The sequence below is a fragment of the Taudactylus pleione genome, unplaced genomic scaffold (assembly GCF_031769625.1).
Source record: "Taudactylus pleione unplaced genomic scaffold, aTauple2 ptg000634l, whole genome shotgun sequence".
NCBI lineage: Eukaryota > Metazoa > Chordata > Amphibia > Anura > Myobatrachidae > Taudactylus > Taudactylus pleione.
Window position 1 is genome coordinate 2,129,907 of NW_028285036.1, and position 25,094 is coordinate 2,155,000.

A 25,094-nucleotide genomic window follows, 5' to 3' on the forward strand; every position below is an offset into this window, starting at 1 on the left:
ATGTTTGAAAATGGGTAAAAAAAAAGTGGGGGGCCTGGTACTTTGGGGGGCTATATGGATGGGACAGGTGTTTTTGGGATTGCACGAGGCTGCTGCAGGTGTATTTTTCAGATTTTTTAAATCTTCACTTTAGAGACCATCAGAATATGCTAGTGCCCATTTTCATGTACCCCAAATTTATCCTCGGTACTTTTTTATTTTTTCCAAAAGAAATTGCTTTCTATAATTTTTCAGCACTTATGCATATAAAACATATAACAGCCAAGTCTGACACTTTAAGAACACAAAACACGTGAATTAGGGCTATTAGGACACGTCTGTATTGATTTCTAATGTTCGTGCAGCTTATTCAGACCGATTTCCACAAAATCTTAGGGACTTTTTCGCCAATTTCGCTTTTTTGCCAATTTCTCCTGTTTGCCTTTTCGCGTCTTTTGGAATTTAATACGGAGATAAGCGGGAGAGCACAGGGAAAAAGTATCACCTAAAAACAGGCGAAGGCGGCGAAAACATCGCGGCTCGGCTTATTGAATTTGGCCCTTAAAAAGGGAAATTGGATTCTGATCAGGTCAAAATTTTACTCTTGAAATCAGGTAATCAGCTTCGTTTTTCGTCGCCGTTTTTTTTCTGTTCTTCGTTTTGTATGTTATGTTATATTTGGTGTTAGATTATGCACCACAGCATTTTTTTGTTAAGTGTAAACTCTGTTGAGAAAATTGTAATTTTTGATCTGGAAATAACCAGGTGGAGATGAAGATATCTGGCATTTGAAAACAGAACCACTGTTCAGGTCTTCCTACTGCACATAATCGGACATAGGCCCTGATTCAGAGCCGGACGCTCTGACCAGAGTGCTCGCTCTGAATCAGGGCCCACCTCCATTAATATGGAGCGTCCTCCTGGACGCTCGTATAGCTGTGGGTCACCACCCACAGCCTATACGAGTGTGCAGGATGATGGTCGCGATGGACTTGACCATCGCCACTGCGTGCAGAAGCCTGCGGTTGAGTTTCTCAACCGCAAGGCCAGGAGTGATTTTGGCTCTATCAGAGCCAAAATCACTCCCACTGACATCACTAGTGATGTCAGTGGGGCCGGCTTCTGACAGTAGGCGTTACCTTGGGAACGCCCCCGTCTGGCAGGCACGCCCCCGGCACGCCTACCAAAGGGGGCGTGCTGTCAATCAACATCGACAGCACGCCCCCTTTGATCAGACACAACGAGCGAAGGAAAGTCCTTCACTCGTCGCGTCTCGCGCATGCGCACGACCGAGCTCCCTCCGTCGTGCGCATGCGCAGTGCACACCATCGACCCACTTGCGAGCGGACAGCCGCTCGCGAGTGGGTCTGAATGAGGCCCATAGTTTGTACTGCACAAACCACTGCCCATCCTACATATGGCCACGTTAATCCTAGACATTATAAGGAGGGTTTTTTTTCTCCCCCTATGAACAAAGGTGACAGTACTCACCTAAAGCTACGAAGGCGATACAAGATTTATAGCACCGTCAGACTCAGAATAAGCCTTCATTGTATGGATTTCAAAATAATTTCACTGCGTTCCTCCTGTTTTCAGAACTTTGTAAAAACTAAAAGACTATACCACACAACGGTGGCCGGGAACCACCAGAGACAAAGCACTGGTTATAACTGGACGAGTACTTATTATTAGTCGTTACTGGGGGTCCCTGTTTATGGGGTCAGTTTGCCAAGAGAGTTACCCAGAGTGCAGACTACAGGTGCACTTACAGGAGTCTATGGCCAATCAGACCAGTCATGTAACTATATACTGTATTCTGCACCTGTAGGAATGTGTGTAGAGAACATTGCCCAAAAACTACCGTCACCATACAGTAATATGGGCACAAGATGTATAGTATGGCCTGTCTAATTTATCACACTGATCACCTTGGTCCTATATTAAAAGTTTTGCTTAAATCTCTCTAATCTAATAGATTGTAAACTTGCAAGCAGGGCCCTCCTACCTCTTTATATGTCTGTTATTACCCAGTCTTGTTGTATTACTGTGTGTTCCCAGTTGCAAAGTACAACAGAATATGCTGCTCTATATAAGTAACTTTTAGTAATAATACCGACATAGTGGGAGGTGCTACTTTGACAGATACCATATAATGGTGCCCTATAGATTTGATTAAGGGCAGTGCCCCCTAATGGCCAAATTAGCACGATGCTTACATAGTTATCTCACTTTATCAGGCAATCACGTTCGAACAAAACATCAGCCTGAAACCACAGCGCCCATATTGTACGCCTACAGAAGAAGCTCATGAAAAGTAATGTTCCAGCATATTAACCATGTAAAGATGGAAAGGGATCGACACTAAAATGAAATAATGATGACAATGAGGCAAAAGGTCCCAATGTGCGGGAATATATTGTATGCAACAAATCATCAAATTCTGCATTTCATAGCAATAAGTAACAACGTGTGGGTAAAATCAGAAAATAGATAATATTATTCACAGAAAATAGATAATTACATATAATACAGAGCCTCATCTTACAATGAAAAGCAAAAAAAAAGGCAAGCATTGCTTTATTTGTTCACAGTTTCTGAGCATGTAGAAAGCTGGGATATAGTAAAATAAAGTAAAAAAAAAAAAAAAAAGTTTATCTTAAACATTTCCTTCAGTCGATGTCACAGTCACCTTAACCTTTTGGAAGCGGCCATTATGTGGCCTGAAAAAATATATGGAGGCACTACATCAACTCACTATGAACTAGTAATACCAACGAGGCACGAAGTGCCTCTTTGTGCCTCAGGAGACATCTCTAGCTCTTAGTAAAAGGACAAGCCGCTCGTGATAATTTTAATCCAACAAAATGGCTGCTCCCACCATGTCTAGGAGACCGGTACAATTAAAAAAAAGCAAACGGTTATTGCCATAATCTGTTCAGATTCACGCATTCCGACTATGTCTGCAGAATGTAAGAAAACCACATCACGCTGGCTAATATTTGTAAAGACTCATTCTCTTTACTTGTTCGTATAATAAAAGGTTAATTAGGTCACTGAACTTTGGTTTTACAGACGAATCGGTGACTCACTGACTCAGAATTGATGTCTTACACAGGCTGACCAATGTTGTAGAACTACAAGTCCCAGCAAAGGGAAACCTCTAGAGTCTCACAGTGTACATTAAAGCTCATCATCGGTCTTCTTCTAATACCTAGGACAGGTCACGTTTACAGGATTTCCTGTATCGAGCGATTCATTTTTGTTTTGGCCATGTAAATATCCCATGTATTTCTACAAGGGGGTACCTGAAAACATGACCTGTTGTGGATTGGGGGCCAGGATGTGCTGTATATCATACAGTCTGGATCTCACAGGAAACTGTAACCCACAGCAACAATCTGGTTGCTAAGCGTCACAGCACAGATAACCCTAGTTCGACTAGACCCATATAGTATCAGATACAAAAAGTAACACGATAAGTTGACAGCAAGTTCAGTGTTTGCAATTATACTTAGGACAAAAAAACAAACAAAATATATGTAAAAACAAAAATAAAAAAATAAAAAAAAACTACCCCCAAAAAATTTTGACCTGCTGTACAGGCATTGGCAGCACGTTCAGTATAACGCGTTGGCCAGAAATCCAGCGGAATTCAATATTCTATTATTATACGTGTAAAGGGTTTTGCAGCCAATATTTCCAGGATGATCAGACTCAAACCTGGCGCGGTTAGAATTCTGTGATAGAAACAGCAGATCTATGTAATGCTTACGGTAATTCATGCAAAGGATAAGAAGGAGGCGATGCCCATGGTCATTCAGACCTTCGCGTTCACTTCCTAAATCGCGCTAAGGACAGAACGTGATTGGCTACTGTAGCAGCCAATCACCACATTTTTCCTTTGCACCAAATTCCCCTCATTGTGTTTAAGATAAAATATAGAATTTATGTATGAGCTGAGTAACAAGAATCTTGTTATATACTGACTTTCCCTAATTATTTATCAAACTACTATAATAAAAAAGTCCCTGGTGAAATCTCATAAAAAATGACCAGCCCTGAAAATGGCTGCCTCCACTATGCCGCAGTGATACTTAGTGTATGGATAGGCTGCATTCTCACAGGCATGGGTTCAGCCCACAAAATGGCTGCCTCCACTATGCCTCAGTGATCTCAGTGGTGCTTAGTGTATGGATAGGCTACTTTCTCAGTCATGGGTTCGGCCCACAAAATGGCTGCCTCCACGGTGTCTCAGTGATACTTAGTGTATAGATAGGCTACATTCTCACAGGCATGGGTTCAGCACACAAAATGGCTGCCTCCGCTATGCCTCAGTGATCTCAGTGGTGCTTAGTGTATGGATAGGCTGCCTTCTCAGTCATGGGTTCGGCCCACAAAATGGCTGCCTCCACGGTGTCTCAGTGATATCAGTGGTTCTTAGTGTATGGATAGAATGCATTCTCATAGTCTGTTTGTTCAGCCCACAAAATGGCTGTCTCCTCTAGTCTATATACAGGTGACAGACACCAGATGACCAGTTTGGTGTTATTTAAGCTACAGCATAATCTGAATTTCTGGAATGTAAAATAAACATTTTCCATCTTCCTCTATGAATGTAAAAAAAAAAAACCCAAAAAAACCATGCTTTAAAAAAAATAAAATAAAACACATTTATAAAATATACGTATATGTATCCTGCTTATCCGAGGGGCTACAAATCCTGTTAAACATGCAGGATGGGCGCCCTCTTCCTTCAGTGGTATATATTACCTCACATTGAACCCTTGGCAGTCCCCATTTTTTGGGACTGTCCCCAATTCACAGACACTGAAAGGGGCAGTCCATAAAGTAAAGGAGGAGTGACCTGAAGCATTTGCCGTTGGCCAGATCAGCCTGGGTTTGGTCAGGTCGGGGTCACTGTCCCAGCTTTGTGCCTTTAAATGTTGGTATAAAACCGTTCCTCGCCCCTCCCTAAGTGCCAAGTTGTCATTAGCAATTACCATGTGTGTGCTTCAAACATTTGGCGATTCCCGGTCTGATGTATGAGCGCCGGGCTTAGTCTTCGGCAGCGGCTATCTGGCAAACATAGCTGTGAATGTATCTAACCGTACATTCTCTATGGACTAAACATAAATACGATTATAACAACAACATAGTTTTGTGGACAAGGCTTCCTGTAACTTATTTTCTTTGTGTCTTTATTTTCGTGGATTATCAATGGCTTTGAAGAGGCAAACTGCTCTCTGGTAACATAATACAACAAAAACAGGTGTATGGTAATAGAGAATAGAAGGAATTTCCCCAGGAATGTGTAATTTAGCGTTTCCCCGGAAATTTTCATTACGCAACCAATTATCAGCCTCTGCTAATCTCTGGTCATTGGAATGTCTATCTATAAACCTTCGTAACGGGCCCCTAAACCCGCCCTGTACAATAAAAGTATTTTGGTCTAACAGAAGGGTAACGTCTGAAGATCCGCCAATGGCGGCGGAACTACAAATCCCAGCATGCCCTGGTTTAACGGTCAGATTAATAAATGCTTACTTTTCTGCGAAAGTTCTGGAATTTTGGGAAGATTGTCAATAAGGTTTCCCAACGATGGCATCTAATATTAGTCAGCCCCAGAAGCCAAACCTTAAACTGTAACACTGCAGTAAGATTATTATACAAAGAATCGGCATTTTCGCCAATGACACCAAGTTTAACCAAATCGGGGATGCACCAAATCCAAATCTATTTCAAGATTCAATTGAAGTACCATACGTTTGAATACCAAACTAAATCCAGATATTAATTTGCATATTACAAAGTATAACGAAACTAAATACTAGGATGGTATTTTGAATCCTTGGAAACTATATTTGCGGGGAATGAAAAAGTTGTCAGGGTTCAGTCAACCAAATCTTCTGAGTACTTGCTTCAAACTGCTTAGATTTAGCCGGATTCCAATACAGAACCCTAAATTTGGTACACCCCTATCAAAAGGTGGCACAGAGACCGGCTTTCACACTTACTGACCTGTTATTTATATTGCAGTGTGATTTTATTTACACACTGACCACCCCGTGTGTTTATAGTGTGGCCGAGGGAACAACACAATTTTAGGAACCTCATTTATTGGTGATTTTTACCATTTACCCCTCTAGGTCACCCTTGTGCCCAATCCGACAGGAATCAGACTGCAAGTTAAATACTGTGATCCCTACTCATCCCCTCCCACTGGCCAAAATGAATAACACGCCCTGACGGGCGACTTCGTAACACTGTTGTGGTTGAGAATTGAGGAAAAACAATAATAGGTAAAGTGAAATACTGGACCTGTACATAAAACACATAACAAACGTATCATTTCATCATTGGCATGAGATATAAAATTCATAAGCAAATGGAAAAATATATATATATATATTTATATCACTTTCAATACTCCTGTACACCAGTGACCGCACTGGGAAAAACAGACACACGCAGCGCTTCCAGTCAGTCTTTGATTCCGTATGGATTAATACTTGGAAAAAAGTATTCGTAATAAATTGGAAAATAAAGTGATGACCTCAGAGTAACATGTGCGCAATGTTATATTGCTTCATACTTGCTGATCCAGCCCGGCTCTGTTTCCCTGGAGAAGGTCAGTGGGGTTTTGGCTCCTGATGTGGGGGCGAGGAGGGGGTGCGGAACGTTCGTGGGCTGGGTGAAGAATGTCAGGAGTTACCCCATATAGTCCTAGTGGTGGCAGAATTGGTCCTCAACGGCGACACCAAAGAGCACGTCTGAGAGCAGCGCAGAGCTATACATAGATGCCCTCTGGGTTGAATCCTGACGACAAGGCGTTCTGGAGGATCCGTAAGTTGCTTGGAAGCTGCCGCGAAGACCCCGGTCGTTTCAGAGACCCCGACTGAAATGCTGGCTCTAAACAAGAGAAAATACTCAGTCATTTACGGGAACTGGCAGCTCGGGCATATAAAAAGCAAGATTAAAATGTAACTAGGCCCAGTTACTTCAAGTATATATAGGAAAGAATGGTTACGCAATCATCTATGGAATAACGAGCCTAGGGCCTGATTCAGACCCACTCGCGAGCGGCTGTCCGCTCGCAAGTGGGTCGATGGTCTGCACTGCGCATGCGCACGACGGAGGGAGCTCCGTCGTGCGCATGTGCGAGACGGGACGAGCGAAGGACTTTCCTTCGCTCGTTGTGTCTGATCAAAGTGGGCGTGCTGTCGATGTTGATTGACAGCACGCCCCCTTTGGTGGGCGTGCCGGGGTCGTGCCTCCCAGACGGGGGCGTTCCCAAGGGAACGCCTACCGTCAGAAGCCGGCCCCATGTCAGTGGGAGTGATTTTGGCTCTGATAGAGCCAAAATCACTCCGGGCCTTGCGGTTGAGAAACTCAACCGCAGGCTTCGGCTCGCAGTGGCAATGGTCGCGATGGACAAGACAATCGCGACCATCATCCTGCACGATCGTATATGCTGTGGGTGGTGACCCACAGCTATATGAGCGTCCAGGAGGACGCTCCATAATTATGGAGGTGGGCCCTGATTCAGAGCGAGCGCTCTGGTCAGAGCGCCCGGCTCTGAATCAGGGCCCTAGTGTGGAGAAAAACACATGTACATTTATTAAACAAATCAAAATAGGACCTACGCATAAAAAGCGTCCATAAAACCACATGTATACAAAAAAAAACACAAACCTGTTTTGCAACAGTAACCATGATATCTATAATAATCAGCATTCATTTATAAAGGACTTCAGTTACTTTAGGCTTCTGCATTAACGGTCATGTATACAGGTGTGTCCTCGCTCGTCTTTGCTGCAGTCCCGCCAAACAGCTCCTCTCAGTGCGCCTGGACCCGCGAGACTCTGCTAGCGTCAGGCGTCTTTTTTTTTTTTGAGTCTTTCATAAAAAATGCGTCTCAGTTGCAATGCGAAGCGACCAGGACGCGCCAGCGGACTGTGCTGATTAATCTGATTACGCGACACTCGTATATCTGTGCGCGAGCGAGTCTCCCAATCAGCATGCAAAGTGCCAGGATGCAGCGGCCGCAGCTTTTTTTTTTCACGCCAAGTTCCGTGTACAGTCTCAGTCGCGCACACAGATATATACAAGTGTCACATGTCAAATAAATCAGCGCAGTCTGCGGGTGCGTCCTGGTCGCATCGGGCTTAGGCGCATTTTCGGCAGAAAAAGACGCTAGCGGAGTTGCACAGACCTGGCAGCTCGCTCACGACAGGCGTATCGTGCTGCGCGGCGGGGTATTAAGGCCAGGTGAGCAAGGACACATCTGTATATGATTGATAAATGGTATACAGAGTAAGAATTATTTTACAATCTTAGGACCCGATTTAGAGGTGCACGCTAACTGCACGCCGTCGGCTGATGTTGAAAAGCACCGCGCTTGCGTCCCAGACGCACAGCGAATGCTTCCTGATGGTTACCGCCATGAGACGCGAAAATGAATTTGGACGCAAGCGCTGGGGATTTAAGTGGGCGTACCAAGACGACTTAGCGCTGCTGCAAGTGGGCGTCTCCGTATGAACGGCATCGGTCGCCGCAGTAGCACAAAGATGCAGATGCGGCAGAAAACCATGCTTCAGAGGTGCGCGCTATGCAGATATTTGCGCAGCTGAGCGACTATTTGCTACTGCGCATACGTGAAAAGTCATGGAAACCTCTATGGTGCATTTGTCGCCCCAAGCGCGCGGTTCCGTAGCGAGGAAAAACCGTGGGCGTTCCTGGACGGGGACTGGGAGGTGGCCTAAAGTGACCGCAAAAAAAAAAAAAGGCCGCCTCAAGGGTGCGTTATGGGAGTGTTTTGCATTTGCAGCGGCCATGTTGCGGAATTTCAGAAGGACGCACTGCTCCTGCGCAAGTGTCTATGGTGTATGTAATAGTGTGCAGTAGGTGGAGTGCTTGGAACCACTGGTGGAGCGGCACCGCCTACGGGCAGTGAAAGTGGACAACGCAGGGCTTGCACATTCCAGCGCACGCTAGTACACAAAGGGGAAGGCTGAAACCACTGTTTGCATATTACCTCCGCTGAGTCTCCGCATAAAAAGGCGGTCGCAATATCGTGCGCCTCTTATTCAGGGCCTCATGCCGCGTATCCACTACCCGATATAGAGCGAATGCACGATTACGACATCATAATCGCGCAATCGTTCAGCAATCGGGCACGCATCGGTCGGAAATGACCAGCGATGCGTGCTCCCCACTGGGTTTTTCCAACATCAATCATCGCCCAAATATGCCGGTCAACCTGACGATAACGTCAGGTTGAGCGGGTTACAGGATGATTGATGAGCCTGCACAGCGCCAGACTGTGAAACGACTGCGCGATCACAATGTCGTAATCGTGCGGTCGTTTCTATGTCTATTAGTGGATGTGCCCCTTCAGTCTGTATCTGGGATCTGGAGAGTGGTTCTGTATATACTGACAGCAACTCATGGAAAATAATTTTTTCTGATTACTATTTAAAAACCCCCCAAAACAATGTGGTATAAATTATATTAATCAGTAACCGTCAGGTCAGTATAGCAATCCCCCAGTGTAAACAGACTTTTGTGGCCTCTTCTGCAAATGCGACTGTTTAACAAGTTTATGCGGGAAAGCAGAGAGTTACATTTAGGAGCCCGCTGGGTAGAGTGGGGGCAGATCTGGGGTGCCCGGTGCCCAGGACGGAAGCACACAATTTGGCACTGGACTGGAGAGACCGGATTACATTTTGTGTAACGGTATTATTTTAAAAGAGCTGGGGGAACGGAGAAGGTATATATAGGGACGCGTCCCATTTTTATAGGTACAGATGTGTCCTTACACATCTTTGTTGTAGCTGCGCTAAAAAGCTCCTCTCGGCATCGCCAGGTCCTGTGATAGACTGCTAGCGCCGGGCGTCTTTTTTACCGAAAATACGTCTAAGTCACAATACAATGAGACAAGGACGCACCAGCAGACTGTGCGGATTACCTTGAGATGCTATACTTGTATAGGTGTGTGCCACGGAGTCTCTGAATCTGTATACGGCGTTCTACAGTGTAGCGGCCGCAGCTTTTTTCATTCTAAGTTCCACTTGCGCATTTGACTAGAGGTGTATTTTTAATCGAAAAGAATAAGGGGGTCATTCAGACCCGGTCGTTAGCGCCGATGCACTCGGACCGGGTCGATGGCCCCCCACAGAGCATGCGCACGACGGCTCCGGCGCCGTCGTGCGCATGCGTGAGACCCGCTACGACCGACAGCGCCGGTCGTAGCTGGTCTCGATCCAAAGGGGGCGAGCTGTCGATGTTGATTGACAGCTCGCCCCGTTTGGAAGGCGGGCCCGGGAGGGTGGCAGCCCAAACGGAGGCGTTCCCATGGGAACGCCTACCGTTTGGGGGCGGCCCCACTGACATCACTAGTGATGTCAGTGGAGAGCTTCCGGCTCAGACAGAGCCAGAAGCTCTCCGGGGCTTACGACAAGGGAGACCCTACCCTAGGGTCTCGTCGTAAGCCCCGATGGTCGCGATGTTCTCTGACCATCGCGACCATCACCCGAGCGGTCGTTAGAGCTGTGGGTGTTAACCCACAGCCTAACGACCGCAACAGAGGCGGGCGGTCAGGATGCAAGCGGCCGCCCAGTTTCTGAGCGACCGCTTGCATCCTCCGACCGCCTCTGAATGAGGTCCTAAGTCCTGCCCTAGTCATCAAGAGGATTTTAAATATTTATCATGGCTCCACTGTTCCTACTAAAAGCGTTACGGGACAATGAATCTGGTTTACTTATGTGCAGCCGAAAGGATCGGAGAGCGACTGAGGAGACCCCCACCCCCAACCCAAACGTACCCTTTTCCGGCTGCGGGAATTCAGCCTCGCTCGGCTCTGCGGGAAGTACGGTAACTTTAGTGCCGGTCTGCTGGATGAACTGTTGGAGATTCACCTGCCGTAGCTCTTTGGTCAGCTGTTCTAGGTCCTGCTCTCGCTCCTAAAGGGGCACCAAGAAAGTGGGGAGAGCACAGGTCATGGTTACGGGATCATTGCTGCGTAATACAGAGGGACGTGAACGGCACAAGACATTAAATGCAAACAAATATTACGTCCATCTACTCTATTGTTTTGAATTCATATTACCCAATAGATAAAGTGAATTGCTGGCAGGTGTCACCTATGTCCCAAGATCACTTGGATGTTCAGGTCATCGTTATCCTGGTTAGGCAATGGACCACCTACACGGCAAGATGTGGTCATCGCCATCTGAATTTGCAGGTCGTTATCTGAATAATGCAGATCAATATCGTTCGGGGGTCCATGGGGGCTGCTATCTCCGGCCAGTTAGTTCTAAAACTATCTAACTGTCCAGTAAAATGACTGTGTGCCGGGACACCTTTACTTAGTCACATTATGGTGAGGACAGGGCAAGTCCCACTGACCCCTCCGGGTTGACGTCATACTCATATCTCGTTTACCGGGTTGGGAGCTCAGACTGGTTCGAGACTCCCTCCCCCTCCCTCCGGCAGTGACTGAATTGGTCACATCTGTCTATGGTCACCCTTTAAGCTTTAGACCGATGTTTGCCCCACAGGCTACAAACTAGTGAAATGTAAGAGATTTGTCGCTTATTATTTCCAAATAACCGCCTTCAAAGCCGCTGTCTGGATGTGTTCAGTGCCGTGTTTATTTAGCGGTCTGCAGCTTGCAGTACAAGGATATAAATCTACTTGAGTGACACTAATCCTTGGATTTCAAGGCCCGGGTTACTTAGAGCATATTGAATTTTCCTCTCTTTAGGATTAGAACTCACCGTTAACCTCTTTGCAGCCTGGCCCAGAGATCTCTCCACGGCTTTGGTGCCGTTCTCCAGCCGGACACTTTCCTGCCCCTGGATCTCCAGCTCGGCTTTGACCTTCTCGATCTTGCCCCTTACCACCTCTTCATTGATTTGGGACTCCTGCACCTCCCTCTGTAACCTTTCCGCCTCGATCCCGCTTCCTATGCTGTGGATTTGGCTTTGGTAACCCTTCAGCTGGTTCTCGCACTGGAGCATCCTCTGGGTCATCTCCTGGAGTTGCTCCTTGAGCTGCTTCTCGTTCTCCTCCTCGATCTGCATTTCGTTCTCCCAGAACTCCTCTTCCTCGATCTCCACCTCGTTCCGTTTGATCTTCTGCTCTAATCTCCCAATTTCCTCCTCCAAGAGGGACTTGTGCTTCTGTTCCCAATATCGCTCCTCCGCTTCGCTGGAGTCCAGCTGCTTCTCCAGCAACTGGAGCTTTTCCGTCTGCAGGTGGATCAGCTTCTTCAGTTCCTCGGCCGATGGTTTACAGTTCCTAAGAACTTTCTGCTTCAACTCGGACTCTCTGCCTTTACCAAAAATGTCCATTAGTCCCTTGGCCCCACCAGTGAAAGTCAAAGATTTCCTCTTTGGCTCTCGTCTCTTTATAGACTTATCGTTCTGAGGCCGCAGTTTGGCCAGAGGGGGCAGGCTTTGCCTGTATAAGTTCCTCTCCGGGATATGGGCGTGGGCGAGGCTGTCCGAAGTGGGCCGCTCGCTGAGGGAGGGCCCGGTGCGCCTGAGAATAAGCTGCACGTCGCTGGCATACTGCCCCCACTTGTTTAATGAAATCACAGGGTTTTCGTGAGGGGCTAAATGTCTCTCTGTGTCTCTCCATTTCTCTATCAGGGTGTATCTCCCCGTGCGACCTAAGACAGAGAACAGTGTTAGAACGAAGGGTAACCTGGGGAAAAAGTAACAACACATTGTTGCATAATGGTAAAGATTAAGATGAGAGTTTACAAGAGCCGCTGTATCTGATTGGCAGGATTAATGGACCACGTCTGATGTAGGGAACAGAGTCTTGAAAGCTTAAACTTTATTTAGGTAACTAATTAAAAAAGGGGTGCCCTTTATGTCCCAAACTGGCTGACCCTGGTTTGGGGCTATATGTGATCATTTTCAACATGTCGACATTATAACCAAAACTGTCTACAGTCAGTACCATTTGACAGTGTCCAAACTGTATATGTGTCAACATTATGACTACATGCCAATTAAAAGTCATCACTTACTAATGTAATATAACGAATATCATTTCCATGCTTAAATCCATGGCTAACACGGTGCAATATTTCACTGTAGTAGTTTGGGAGAGTTATGAAGTTGAATTGAAAATGAGATTTATGAAAACCGACGCATGGCTATATGCACTGTAACCCATAGCAACCACTTCATTTAATTCCCTAAACTATACTTGCAAAATGACAATTCGAATCTCATTGGTGGAGAAGGGATATCCCTGCACAGGCAAGTTACCTCTGCAACAGTTTTGAGGACGTCCCCTCCACTCTGTTAGTACAGGGAGAAAATGTAATAATAATAAATGAACGCTGCCAGCAGATGGCGCCCTCCAATCAGCTTTACACATACTCCCAGTGCCTTTTATAATTCCTATTAGTTTCTGCTTATATCACTTTATTAGGTGTGTGTGAAGGTGAATGATGAATCGAAGGAAAATTATCTGCCCTATCCAAATATAGAACAAAACACATGACAAATGATCAGAAATAATAAACAGAGAACTTTATAGTTTCACATTTCATGCTATCATATAACAGAAAAAAAATAATAAATACTCATGTTTTCCACCTAGAGATGACCTTACTGCTTTGCATCTGTCATCCTGCAACGTTTACTAAATAATTAGCAGCTATTAAACATAGAACTGCTCTGTTGATACTATTGTATACAATGCAGAGTTAACCTGCATCATATTCAAGGGCAATACAAAAACTGTCTATATTAGAACAGGAAGGAAGCAATAAAATAAATGTTGTGTACAGTAAATGTTGCAAGAGACCATGGACAATCCAAACTACCGTTGCCTGAAGGTAGGAACTCGTTTAAAGTGGTAAAAAGTATTGTACCCATGAGAAACCTGAATTTCTTGCAATTTTTAGAGCTTGCAATTGGTGCGTTCTAAAATATAGATGTATTTCCGATATCTATGAGCAGCATACATTAACGACATGGGCCGTAGAAAACCAAAATGGTGGGTGTTATTGGAACAAAGCTCAGATACATGCCTTGATAGATTGATAAGGAGATGGAGCGGTTACGGTCTGTCTGTTCATTACACGTCAGTACTGGTTGATCAGGGGGATGAAAAGGTGGCTCACAGCACACTGCCATATTTCAGAGAAAGTCTGTCCCACATTCCAAGTCCAGGACTCGGACCAACAACTGGTCCTGACGGCACCAATTTATACTACGATAAAAAGGGCAAACACTCCCCCCCCCCCTCCATAATTACCACGATTACATAATTTATAGTTGCATAATATGAAGCTTTTTCCAGTTTAAAAAACTTTTTGAAAAAAGCCTCTCTTTCTCGGTAACTATGGGTCAAAACCTACAGAAAAAGTTTGAATGGTATTTTATCTATAAAAGTAAGAGCAGAGTTCTGCTCATCTGTCTCCGCTGTTTCACCTTGTGCGCAAGGGACGCGCTGCTGCCAGACTCTACGTAGACCGGAAAGTAAGCGTTGCATCATTTACACGCTCTGCGCGGACACAATACAGATTTTAATTAAAAAAATATTTTAAAAAAATAGGAAAAACCATTACAGAGAAAACAGGATTAAAATATATACATCATTCTAATGCTGCATACACACGGTCAGATTTCTTATCAGATCTGATTGTAATAATCGTTCGATCGTTCATATCTGACATGTAGGGCATGCATCGTCCAATTCCCAATTCCCGCATGTCAGATAATGATATCAGACATCGACTGTGTTTGCAGGAAGATTTGGATGATTACATTCATTTTAATAGTCAGAAATCGTTCATGTTCATCTAGCAAATCTGACCGAGTGTAGGCACCATAAGGCTCCAAAAAAAGAATTGGCATCTGTAACACAAATACTCTTCACAGCCAAGTCGCGGAGGCTACAAATCGCAGACCGTGTTTAATAACACAGGAGCCTGATGTCAGATCCCACACGCACAGCATATTGTATGTGGGAGGCGCTGCTGGCAAGGTCTGTGCCGTAAATAACACAGAGAGAAAGAAAGTACCAAAACGCAATCACTGGATGACCAGGAGACCAAAGTCTGCTCCTCTGACCGGGAAACTAAAGGCTGCTCCTCTGATGGGAGACGAACTGAAAGGGGAACCCCAGCCCCAGAGAGTCTTATTGGGGGGATACAACAAAACTCAGGTCTCTGCAGCGGATACAATGCTATCTATACAGCAAATCCGGTTATATTCAAGGGGGAACGGAATAAACCAACACCAAGGAGATAAAGACAGACTTCGGATTCTATCAATGGCAACAATGTATCATCTGTAACTGACACATAACTGGTCATTGTCCTCTGACGCCAACAGTCCTTCCTGAAGATATCAAAATGCAACACAAAGGCAGATGAAAGGGGACGCACACAACATAGGTCTGATTCCGAGTCACAGGTGATGTGGGCGTAATTCTGGCCGCCGCCAGCGAACGGAAATCCATACTAACATTTTATTTATTAACGGTTATTTACACAGCGCACACATATTCCGCAGTGCTATACAGAGAATATATTAGTCAGTCATTCACATAAGTTCCTGCCCCAGTGGAGCTTACAATATATGGGCCTGATTCAGAGCCGGACGCAATTAGCGCTCGCTCGTCCAGAAAATAGGGGTGGCTATTCAAATCAACCGTTCGCTCTTTGCGGTCTGTTCAAGTCTCTAGGTCTGAACGAGCGAACAAAACTTGCGGTCTTTTTTTAAAAAATACGCCCCTTGGCCGCTCGCATCCTACGTCATGTCCGCTATTTATTAGATTAATTGAGTACATCGACCAGGGTATGAACTGCTCGCTATTCTCGGGGTTGGTTTTTGCTACCACAATTTTGCGAGCAGTTCTGGCTATAAAATAACCCAGTGACGTGGTCAGTGACGCTGCTGTTTTAATTATGCACACCCATAAAACGCCCGTTTTGATCTTTAAGCACGCCTGCGATCGGATCTCCACTCCCCGTTTTCAAGCACCTTCCCCTGTTACCACCCACATACGCCTCATTCTGTCACTCAAATTATCAGGCATTCGCTATTTTGCGAGCACATGAATTTCGGCCGCACTGACTGGTTCGCGCATGCCTATAACGATCCGTACGCATGCGCAGTTGGGCAAACATCGCTCGGAGCGAACGAGCAGCCGCTTACGAGCGGCTCTGAATCAGGCCCTATATTTCCTATCACATGTACACACGCACACACACTAGGGTTACATTTTATCAGGAGCCAATTAACCTACCAATATATATTTGGATTGTGGGAGGAAGCCGGAGCACCCGCAGGAAACCCACGCAAACATGGGAGAACATACAAACTCCACACAAACAGGGCCTGGGGGGGGGGGAATCAAACCAAAGTGCTGTGAGGCAGTAATGCTAACCACTACACCAGCCGTGCTGCTCCTCTGCCTATATCCAGAGTCTGATTCATCTACGCGACCGCACCTTCCCCCGCCAGCGACACCGGCCGTCATCATTGTTATCTGCACCTACTCCATCCCTGGTGCGGGAGCTCCGACTGAAGTAGGAGATCTCTGCCCACCTCCGACTAGCCCGCGATTCCGTCTACACGCTAACAAACCCAAGCGCCACCTTAGTGATGCCCAACCAGCCGTATGTGCGAAGTGGGCGAGAAGCCACCGGGCTCCATCAGTCGTAACTGCACTCAGCTGCGTAGTCAGTCAGCCAAGCAATGCGCAGTTTGCTAGAAATCGCAAACCAGCTGTAGAACTACAAGTCTCAGCATGCCCTGCCAGCCACGCCGTGATTTGTAATCTCACTACAAGTGGAGGTCAGCATGTTTACCATCTCTGTTCATGCAGAGGTTAATCTGCGTTTAATATTGCACATTAATCTAGTGCTGTCCTATTCCATAGCGGTCACGTGCACAGAACTATTCAGCCCCACATGTAAATCGTCACATGAGACATTGTCTTGACAACTAAATCCTATGGCAAGTCTGCATATTAGGGGCTCAGGTTCCTAACTAGACCTAAATCATCCTCACAATATGCTTGTAATGACTCGTTACAGCGACGTGCAGCAATTTTATTAATAATAATCATAATAATATAGTTTCTATGACATCTGAATGCATAAAGAAGCAGATGTCTGAGTGGTACATTTATATGAACGTTATTAGTGGGTAGCGCTGAACTACATATACATAAAGTGGACAAAATGGTTTGATTGGCTGCCACTCAATACAGAGAGTTAATGAATAGGCCGGGAGGGAGCTCCTGGAGTTTCAATTCAGCGTGATGTTTGGTCCGACTAAAGCAGGGCTCGATAAAATCCCGGGGGCCAGGTCGCCATGGCTACCAGATTTTGCAGTGAGGGAGGAAGCAGATCCTCATCAGTTCCGGTGGAGATTCGCGCCTATAGAATTGCGGTGTTCATATCCTGCACAGGAGCGCATGTGCTGAGTGTCGCCTACGGTGACTGCTGTGCCTCTGTCCGTCCCGGCCTGCGCTGACGACTATCCATCCTGGCCTTCTCTGACCCATGCTGTCTGTCCTGGTCTACGCTGATCCTCCTGTACGTCCCGGCTGTCTACGGTCTCCTATCTCCGGCTGCATAGAGCTCTCCGGTAGTAGGGTTTATGTGTGGCCAGGGATTGCGGAGCGGCTTCAGAGGGATACTGGTGTGACCACGAGGGGAGGGGGGTTTTGTTGTACTTTCTGGCACCATTATTTTATGTGAAATGTGGTCCGTTAGTACAGGAGGGTGGGGGGTGGAGCAGGGGAGCTGTGCAGAGCAGTTAGGGGGCCTCCATGTTACTGTATCCATTCAACTGTGACCATTTTGTGGACTAGTATAGTGTGTATAACAGGACTAGTATAGTGTGTATAACAGGACTAGTATAGTGTGTATAACAGGACTAGTATAGTGAGTATAACAGGACTAGTATAGTGTGTATAACAGGACTAGCATAGTGTGTATAACAGGACTAGTATAGTGTGTATAACAGGACTAGTATAGTGTGTATAACAGGACTAGTATAGTGTGTATAACAGTTGCATAACACGCAGAGCTGTGCTCCTCACTCACTCTCATTTTTTGGGGGGACAGTGATCTGGCTCCTACACTTTCATCCTGGCTCCTAGATTTTATAAAAATTTGTCAAGCCCTGGACTAAAGGATTTCAACTCACACCCTCCTGAGGAACCAGCATTCTCGGACTAAACACCCAGGTAAAGTCGCGAGAACTGGAATTCTCCAAATTAACAGCGCACTGAATTGAATCACAGCCATCGTGGTATAAATTTGACCATTGTGGATAAAATAAATAACCGGTGCAGGAACAGGCCATAAAGTCCCCCCATCCCCCTCCTCACATTTATCTCAGCACTGGTAGACGGTTGGGTGCAGAGGGTGGACTTCCAAGGATAAATTCATGAATACATTGTTGTAGCCTTGTTACAGATTTCCAATTCAATTACCGTATATACTCGAGTATAAGCCGAGTTTTTCAGCACAAAAAATGTGCTGAAAAAGTACCCCCTCGGCTTATACTCGAGTCAAGTGTAGCGCTGACCGGACGGAGTTCGGTCAGCGCTACACAGCACAAACACACAGCCGCCGGAGCTGGCAGCTGTGTGTTTGGTGTAATCAGCAGCCGCTGAGAGTCTATCAGACTCTCAGCGGCTGCTGCTGCTCCCACTGCGGGAGCCATCTTCCGGCTCCCGCAGTGGGTGATGGGAGACACGTCGTCATGACGACGTCTCTCCCATGCAAAGCGGCCGGAGGAGCGGACAGCGGCGGGACCAGGAGCGGGAGTTTCAGGTAAGTGTTTATTTTTTTAAAATTCTTTTCACGTCTCTCTCTACTAGGGGGGGGACTGCAGGGGGCACTACCAGGGGGAGATGACTACAGGGGGCACTACCAGGGGGCGATTACTACAGGGGGCACTACCAAGGGGCATTATCAGGGGGCGATTACTACAGGGGGCACTAAAAGGGGGGATTACCATTGGGGGAACTACAAGGGGGGGGATTACTACAGGGGGCACTACCAGGGGGGGATTACTACAGGGGGCTTACTACAGGGGGCACTAAAAGGGGGGATTACTACAGGGGGCACTAAAAGGGGGGATTACCACTGGGGGAACTACCAGGGGAGGATTACTAAAGGTGGCACTACCAGTGGGGGATTACTACAGGGGGCACTAAAAGGGGGGATTACTACTGGGGGTACTACCAGGAGGGATTACTACTGGGGGCACAACCAGGGGGAATTACTACTGGGGGCACTACCAGCTGCTGCCATTTCCCACACTAGGCTTATACTCGAGTCAGTTATTTGAGGTTGATATACAGCCAAGTGCAAGCTTTATCTACAATATCTTCTGTATTATAAGTAGCAAAAATATGCTGTAGCCCAGCGATGGGAAACAGGTGCATGTGGCCCTTCAGTCCATCCCCTGCGGCCCCCAGCGCTGTCAGATTGTGCGCTATAGAGGGTAACACTTATGTAAAATGACCCCCTATATATGTTAACAAAGACAGTTTTCTCTTGTTTGGATTAAATGTATTGTTTTCACTTATTACAGAGAGTTGGCGTAACGTGCGGGACCTCTGAAACTTAGAGTGATGCCCTAGTTGCCCCAGAAGTGCATCAGGTTGTCCATCACTACCGAAGCCTATACCTACGATTGGCCTTCATGTGTCTCCATGCTGGGCTAATTTAAATGTTAATAAATGATAGGGTTGCTATGGGATACGGAATCGTTTTAAATAAGCTTTATTGTTCCTGCTCCTGTGGTTATCTACGGGGAAAATAAATATGATCTGTAATCAGTCGAGTGCTGGGAAATAACCCAGGACATTGTGAAATCTCTGACTCCTCTCCAGCTACACCGTTGTTACAGTACAGGCCCCAAAACAGAGACGGACGGTTGTACGTGGGGGAGGGGGGGGGGAATACATATGCAGAACGAAGGTTGCTTTTTCCAAAAGAGAGACAGGGGTGAAGTTCAGGGAGTAAATGGGACATTCTTGTTAGGACAAAGCTAAAATAAAATAAAAGGAAAGAGGGGTGTGTATGTGTGTAATAAATTATACATATGTACACACACACACTATATGAACAAAAGTGTTTGAAAGACCTCAATTCAATAATTAATAGGTGTGAGAAATCAGACCCGTTGCCACAGGTGTATAACATGAAGCACCTGGCCATGCAGTCTCCATTTGCAAACATTTGTGATACAAAATGGTTCATTCTGAGGAGCTCAGTGACTTCAGGTGTGGTGCTGTGATAGGAAGCCCGGTGCTGTGATAGGAAGCCCGGTGCTGTGATAGGAAGCCCGGTGCTGTGATAGGAAGCCCGGTGCTGTGATAGGAAGCCCGGTGCTGTGATAGGAAGCCCGGTGCTGTGATAGGAAGCCCGGTGCTGTGATAGGAAGCGCGGTGCTGTGATAGGAAGCCTGGTACTGTGATAGGAAGCCTGGTACTGTGATAGGAAGCCTGGTACTGTGATAGGAAGCCTGGTACTGTGATAGGAAGCGTGGTACTGTGATAGGAAGCGTGGTACTGTGATAGGAAGCGTGGTACTGTGATAGGAAGCCTGGTACTGTGATAGGAAGCGCGGTACTGTGATAGGAAGCCTGGTGCTGTGTAAATGGAAGCGCGGTACTGTGATAGGATGCCTGGTACTGTGATAGGAAGCGCGGTACTGTGATAGGATGCCTGGTACTGTGATAGGAAGCGCGGTACTGTGATAGGAAGCCTGGTGCTGTGTAAATGGAAGCGCGGTACTGTGATAGGATGCCTGGTACTGTGATAGGAAGCGCGGTACTGTGATAGGATGCCTGGTACTGTGATAGGAAGCGCGGTACTGTGATAGGAAGCCTGGTGCTGTGTAAATGGAAGCGCGGTACTGTGATAGGATGCCTGGTACTGTGATAGGATTCCTGGTACTGTGATAGGATTCCTGGTACTGTGATAGGAAGCACGGTACTGTGATAGGAAGCACGGTACTGTGATAGGAAGCACGGTGCTGTGTAAATGGAAGCACGGTGCTGTGTAAATGGAAGCACGGTGCTGTGTAAATGGAAGCACGGTGCTGTGATAGGAAGCCCGGTACTGTGATAGGAAGCACGGTACTGTGATAGGAAGCACGGTACTGTGATAGGAAGCCCGGTACTGTGATAGGAAGCCCGGTACTGTGATAGGAAGCCCGGTATTGTGATAGGAAGCACGGTATTGTGATAGGAAGCACGGTACTGTGATAGGATGCCTGGTACTGTGATAGGATGCCTGGTACTGTGATAGGATGCCTGGTACTGTGATAGGAAGCACGGTAATGTGATAGGAAGCACGGTACTGTGATAGGAAGCACGGTACTGTGATAGGAAGCACGGTACTGTGATAGGAAGCCTGGTACTGTGATAGGATGCCTGGTACTGTGATAGGAAGCCTGGTACTGTGATAGGAAGCACGGTAATGTGATAGGAAGCACGGTACTGTGATAGGAAGCACGGTACTGTGATAGGAAGCACGGTACTGTGATAGGAAGCACGGTACTGTGATAGGAAGCACGGTAATGTGATAGGAAGCGCAGTAATGTGATAGGAAGCACGGTAATGTGATAGGAAGCCTGGTACTGTGATAGGATGCCACCTTTGCAATAGGACGGTCGTGACTTTCCATCCCTGCTGGATATTCCACGGTCAGCTGTAAGTGATATTATAAGAAAGTGGAAGCGTTTAGGAACAGCAGCAACTCAGTGGAAGACCATGAAAAATCACAGAGTGGGGTCAACAACTGCTAAGGTGCATAGTGCATTAAATTCGCCAACACTCTGCTGATTCCAAACTTCCACTGGCATTAAGGTAAGCACAAAAACTGTGCAGCAGGAGCTTAATGGAATGGGTTTCCATGGCCGAGCAGCTGTATGCCAGCCTCACATCACCAAGTCCAATGCCAAGCGTCGGATGGAGTGGTGTATAGCACAGACACTGGACTGTGGAGCAGTGGTAACGTGTTCTGTGGAGTGACCAATCACGCTTCTCTGTTTGGCAGTCAGATGGGCGAGTTTGGGTTTGGCGGATGTCAGGAAACCGTTACCTGCCTGACTGCATTGTGCCAACTGTGACGTTTGGTGGAGGAGGGATAATGGTATGGGGCTGTTATTCAGGGTTTGGGCTAGGCCCCTTATCTCCAGTGAAGGACAATCTTAATGCTTCAGCATACCAAGACATTTTGGACAATGCTACGCTTCCAACTTTGTGGCAACAGTTTGGGGAAGGCCCTTCTCTATTCCAACATGACTGTGCCCCAGTGCACACAGCAAGGACTATAAAAACCTGGTTTGAGGAGTTCGGTGTGGAAGAACCTGACTGGCCCGCAGAGAGCCCTGACCTCAGCCCCATCCAGCACCTTTGGAATGAGCTGGAATGGAGATTGCGAGCAAGGCCTTCTTGTCCAACATCAGTGCCCGACCTCATAAATGCTCTACAGAGCGAATGGGCACAAATTCCCAGTGTTTCCTCTTTTGGACACAGGCGGTGGTTCCTATACCCCCCTTTTGCCATTGACAGGAGTCTGTGTAATTGTTTAAAAAGATGAAATTTCATCCCCCTACTCCAGAGTCCTGCAATAACCTCCTGAAGGCAGGGTGGGTGAACTAAGCAAAACATGGGATTCAGGAGAGGGCAAAGGCCACCCTGTCTTGATTGAATGGTATATGATCAACCCATCCCCCAGAAGATCACTGCTAGGGGCAGGGTTTGTGTTGTGGGTATAGTTTCTGGGGAGGAGGGTTTACTAGTACAGGGCCAGAAGTGAGGATAGATGCATTGTATGTGTTACTGCCTGAGCAGAGTATCTGGGCACTGACCATACTCAGGACATTTAGGGACAGTTCTGGGTTTAAGGATAAAATGCCCAAATCAACTCAGAGCGCCTTTCTGCATTTAACTTCATGCGGTCACTTATTTATTATTATAATTACTATTGCTGGCAGCAGTCTGGGCCTCCGGGTTGTGGTTTTCCATAGAAAAAAAAATAAAAATAGACAACAAACGTTATGGGGAGACGGAACCCCCATCTTTGGCCTGTGATCTGTTACAGGTTATGAGGGTGCAGTCATATCAGTCTGTGTGACATCACCGGCCTCACCCCTGTGCAGGAACAAATGTATCGCTACAGTGCATCTCTGTAAGGCAAGTCCGCCAGGTTGTCAGTCACTGTCTGACTGAAGTGAAAATAAACCTTCTGCAACAGTACTGACACAAAACAAGAGGGGGGCGACCACTTTACAACTCACATTTTCAAGGGAAAAAAAGTACAGATCTATATTTATTAACAAAGAGGCGCCTATACAAGCACGAGGACAGAAATGGGGAGACAATGTAGTGACATTATGTGAGGATAGGGGGCGCTGGCTCACATCACTATATCCAGGACAGAATTGGGGCGACACAATGTAATGACATTATGAGTGGGTAGGGGGCGCTGCTTCACCTCACTGTAATTAGACACGCCTTCTTGCACCACAGTTTACCCTAAAATGACCACCGCTCTCAGGATGGAGCCCAGAATTCAGCAATCCGTCCATAATGGATTTTCCATTTGTCTAAAGCAGACTAATGTCCTTATTACATGCAGCTACGAGCATGTATACTTGGATTTCATCTGGAAATTATTACAAGGGAAGAACCGGTGAATAAGACGCGCTTTCAGAAGCACTGGGGAAGCTGAGAGAAGCGGTGAATAAGGCGCGCTTTCAGAAGCCCTGGGGAAGCTGAGAGAAGCGGTGAATAAGGTTCGCTTTCAGATGCACTGGGGAACCTGAGAGAACCGGTGAATAAGGCGCGCTTTCAGAAGCACTGGGTATGATGAGAGAAGCGGTGAATAAGGCGCGCTTTCAGAAGCACAGGAGAAGCTGAGAGAACCGATGAATAAGGCGCGCTTTCAGAAGCACTGGAGAAGCTGAGAGAACCGATGAATAAGGCGCGCTTTCAGAAGCCCTGGAGAAGCTGAGAGTAACGGTGAATAAGGCGCGCTTTCAGAAGCCCTGGGGAAGCTGAGAGAAGCGGTGAATAAGGTTCGCTTTCAGATGCACTGGGGAACCTGAGAGAACCGGTGAATAAGGCGCGCTTTCAGAAGCACTGGGTATGATGAGAGAAGCGGTGAATAAGGCGCGCTTTCAGAAGCACAGGAGAAGCTGAGAGAACCGATGAATAAGGCGCGCTTTCAGAAGCACTGGAGAAGCTGAGAGAACCGATGAATAAGGCGCGCTTTCAGAAGCCCTGGAGAAGCTGAGAGTAACGGTGAATAAGGCGCGCTTTCAGAAGCACAGGAGAAGCTGAGAGTAACGGTGAATAAGGCGCGCTTTCAGAAGCACAGGAGAAGCTGAGAGTAACGGTGAATAAGGCGCGCTTTCAGAAGCACAGGAGAAGCTGAGAGAACCGATGAATAAGACGCGCTTTCAGAAGCACTGGGGAAGATGAGAGAACCGGTGAATAAGGCGCGCTTTCAGAAGCACTGGGGAAGCTGAGAGAACGGTTACTCGGAGCCCTGGCAGGAACGGAACTTAATTACCAGCATTTTAGCAATGCAGGGAGCGCTCGGGTTCCTGAATGGAGACAGCTGTGTGACAGTGGGATGAGACATGCACATTCTATTTAAGGGACATGCTCTCATCATTGCTAATGATTAGACACAGGAAATTGTGGTGAGGCGCCCCAGGATAATCACGTCCTCTGCGCCGGGATCCAAAGCGACGTTTTCTTGGAAGAAAGCAGAATATTGTTTCCTGCAGTTAAAGGGAAATACAGGAACCCAAATCCCAAATACTGTTGGCAGAACAACGGATATAGAGTATAACGTTCTTTTACAGAACACACAAGTGAGGTTCCCGCAGCCATAGTGTATTGGGCTGTTGTCTGAACTTTTCATGATGTGAAAAGCATTTAAAGTTTTCAGAGATCTGCAAACTCTATTTACTAGCAAATCCGGATTACATCTTCAGCTTTCCATAGGGAAAAACAGCAGAAATCCCATATTTAATAGGAAATGATCTCACCCCTACCAGGGACATAGTGATGATGGGAATCATGGAAGGGGGAACA

At 46.6% G+C, this 25,094-nt stretch overlaps 1 protein-coding gene across 5 annotated transcripts in view; it reads right to left on the reverse strand.

Moving 5' to 3' along the window:
- Window positions 1-2,363: 2,363 nt before the first annotated feature.
- Window positions 2,364-25,094, reverse strand: part of RASSF8 (Ras association domain family member 8) — an 80,662-nt gene continuing 57,931 nt past the window's right edge. For all 5 annotated transcript variants that reach the window (XM_088454855.1, XM_088454856.1, XM_088454858.1 and 2 more), the window contains exons 3-5: window positions 11,757-12,652; window positions 10,802-10,940; window positions 2,364-6,888 (exon numbers count right to left, since the gene is read on the reverse strand). In XM_088454855.1, coding sequence (XP_088310981.1) covers window positions 6,767-6,888; window positions 10,802-10,940; window positions 11,757-12,652 — 1,157 coding nt within the window. In that variant the 3' untranslated portion in view covers window positions 2,364-6,766. The remainder of the gene's footprint in view (window positions 6,889-10,801; window positions 10,941-11,756; window positions 12,653-25,094) is intronic.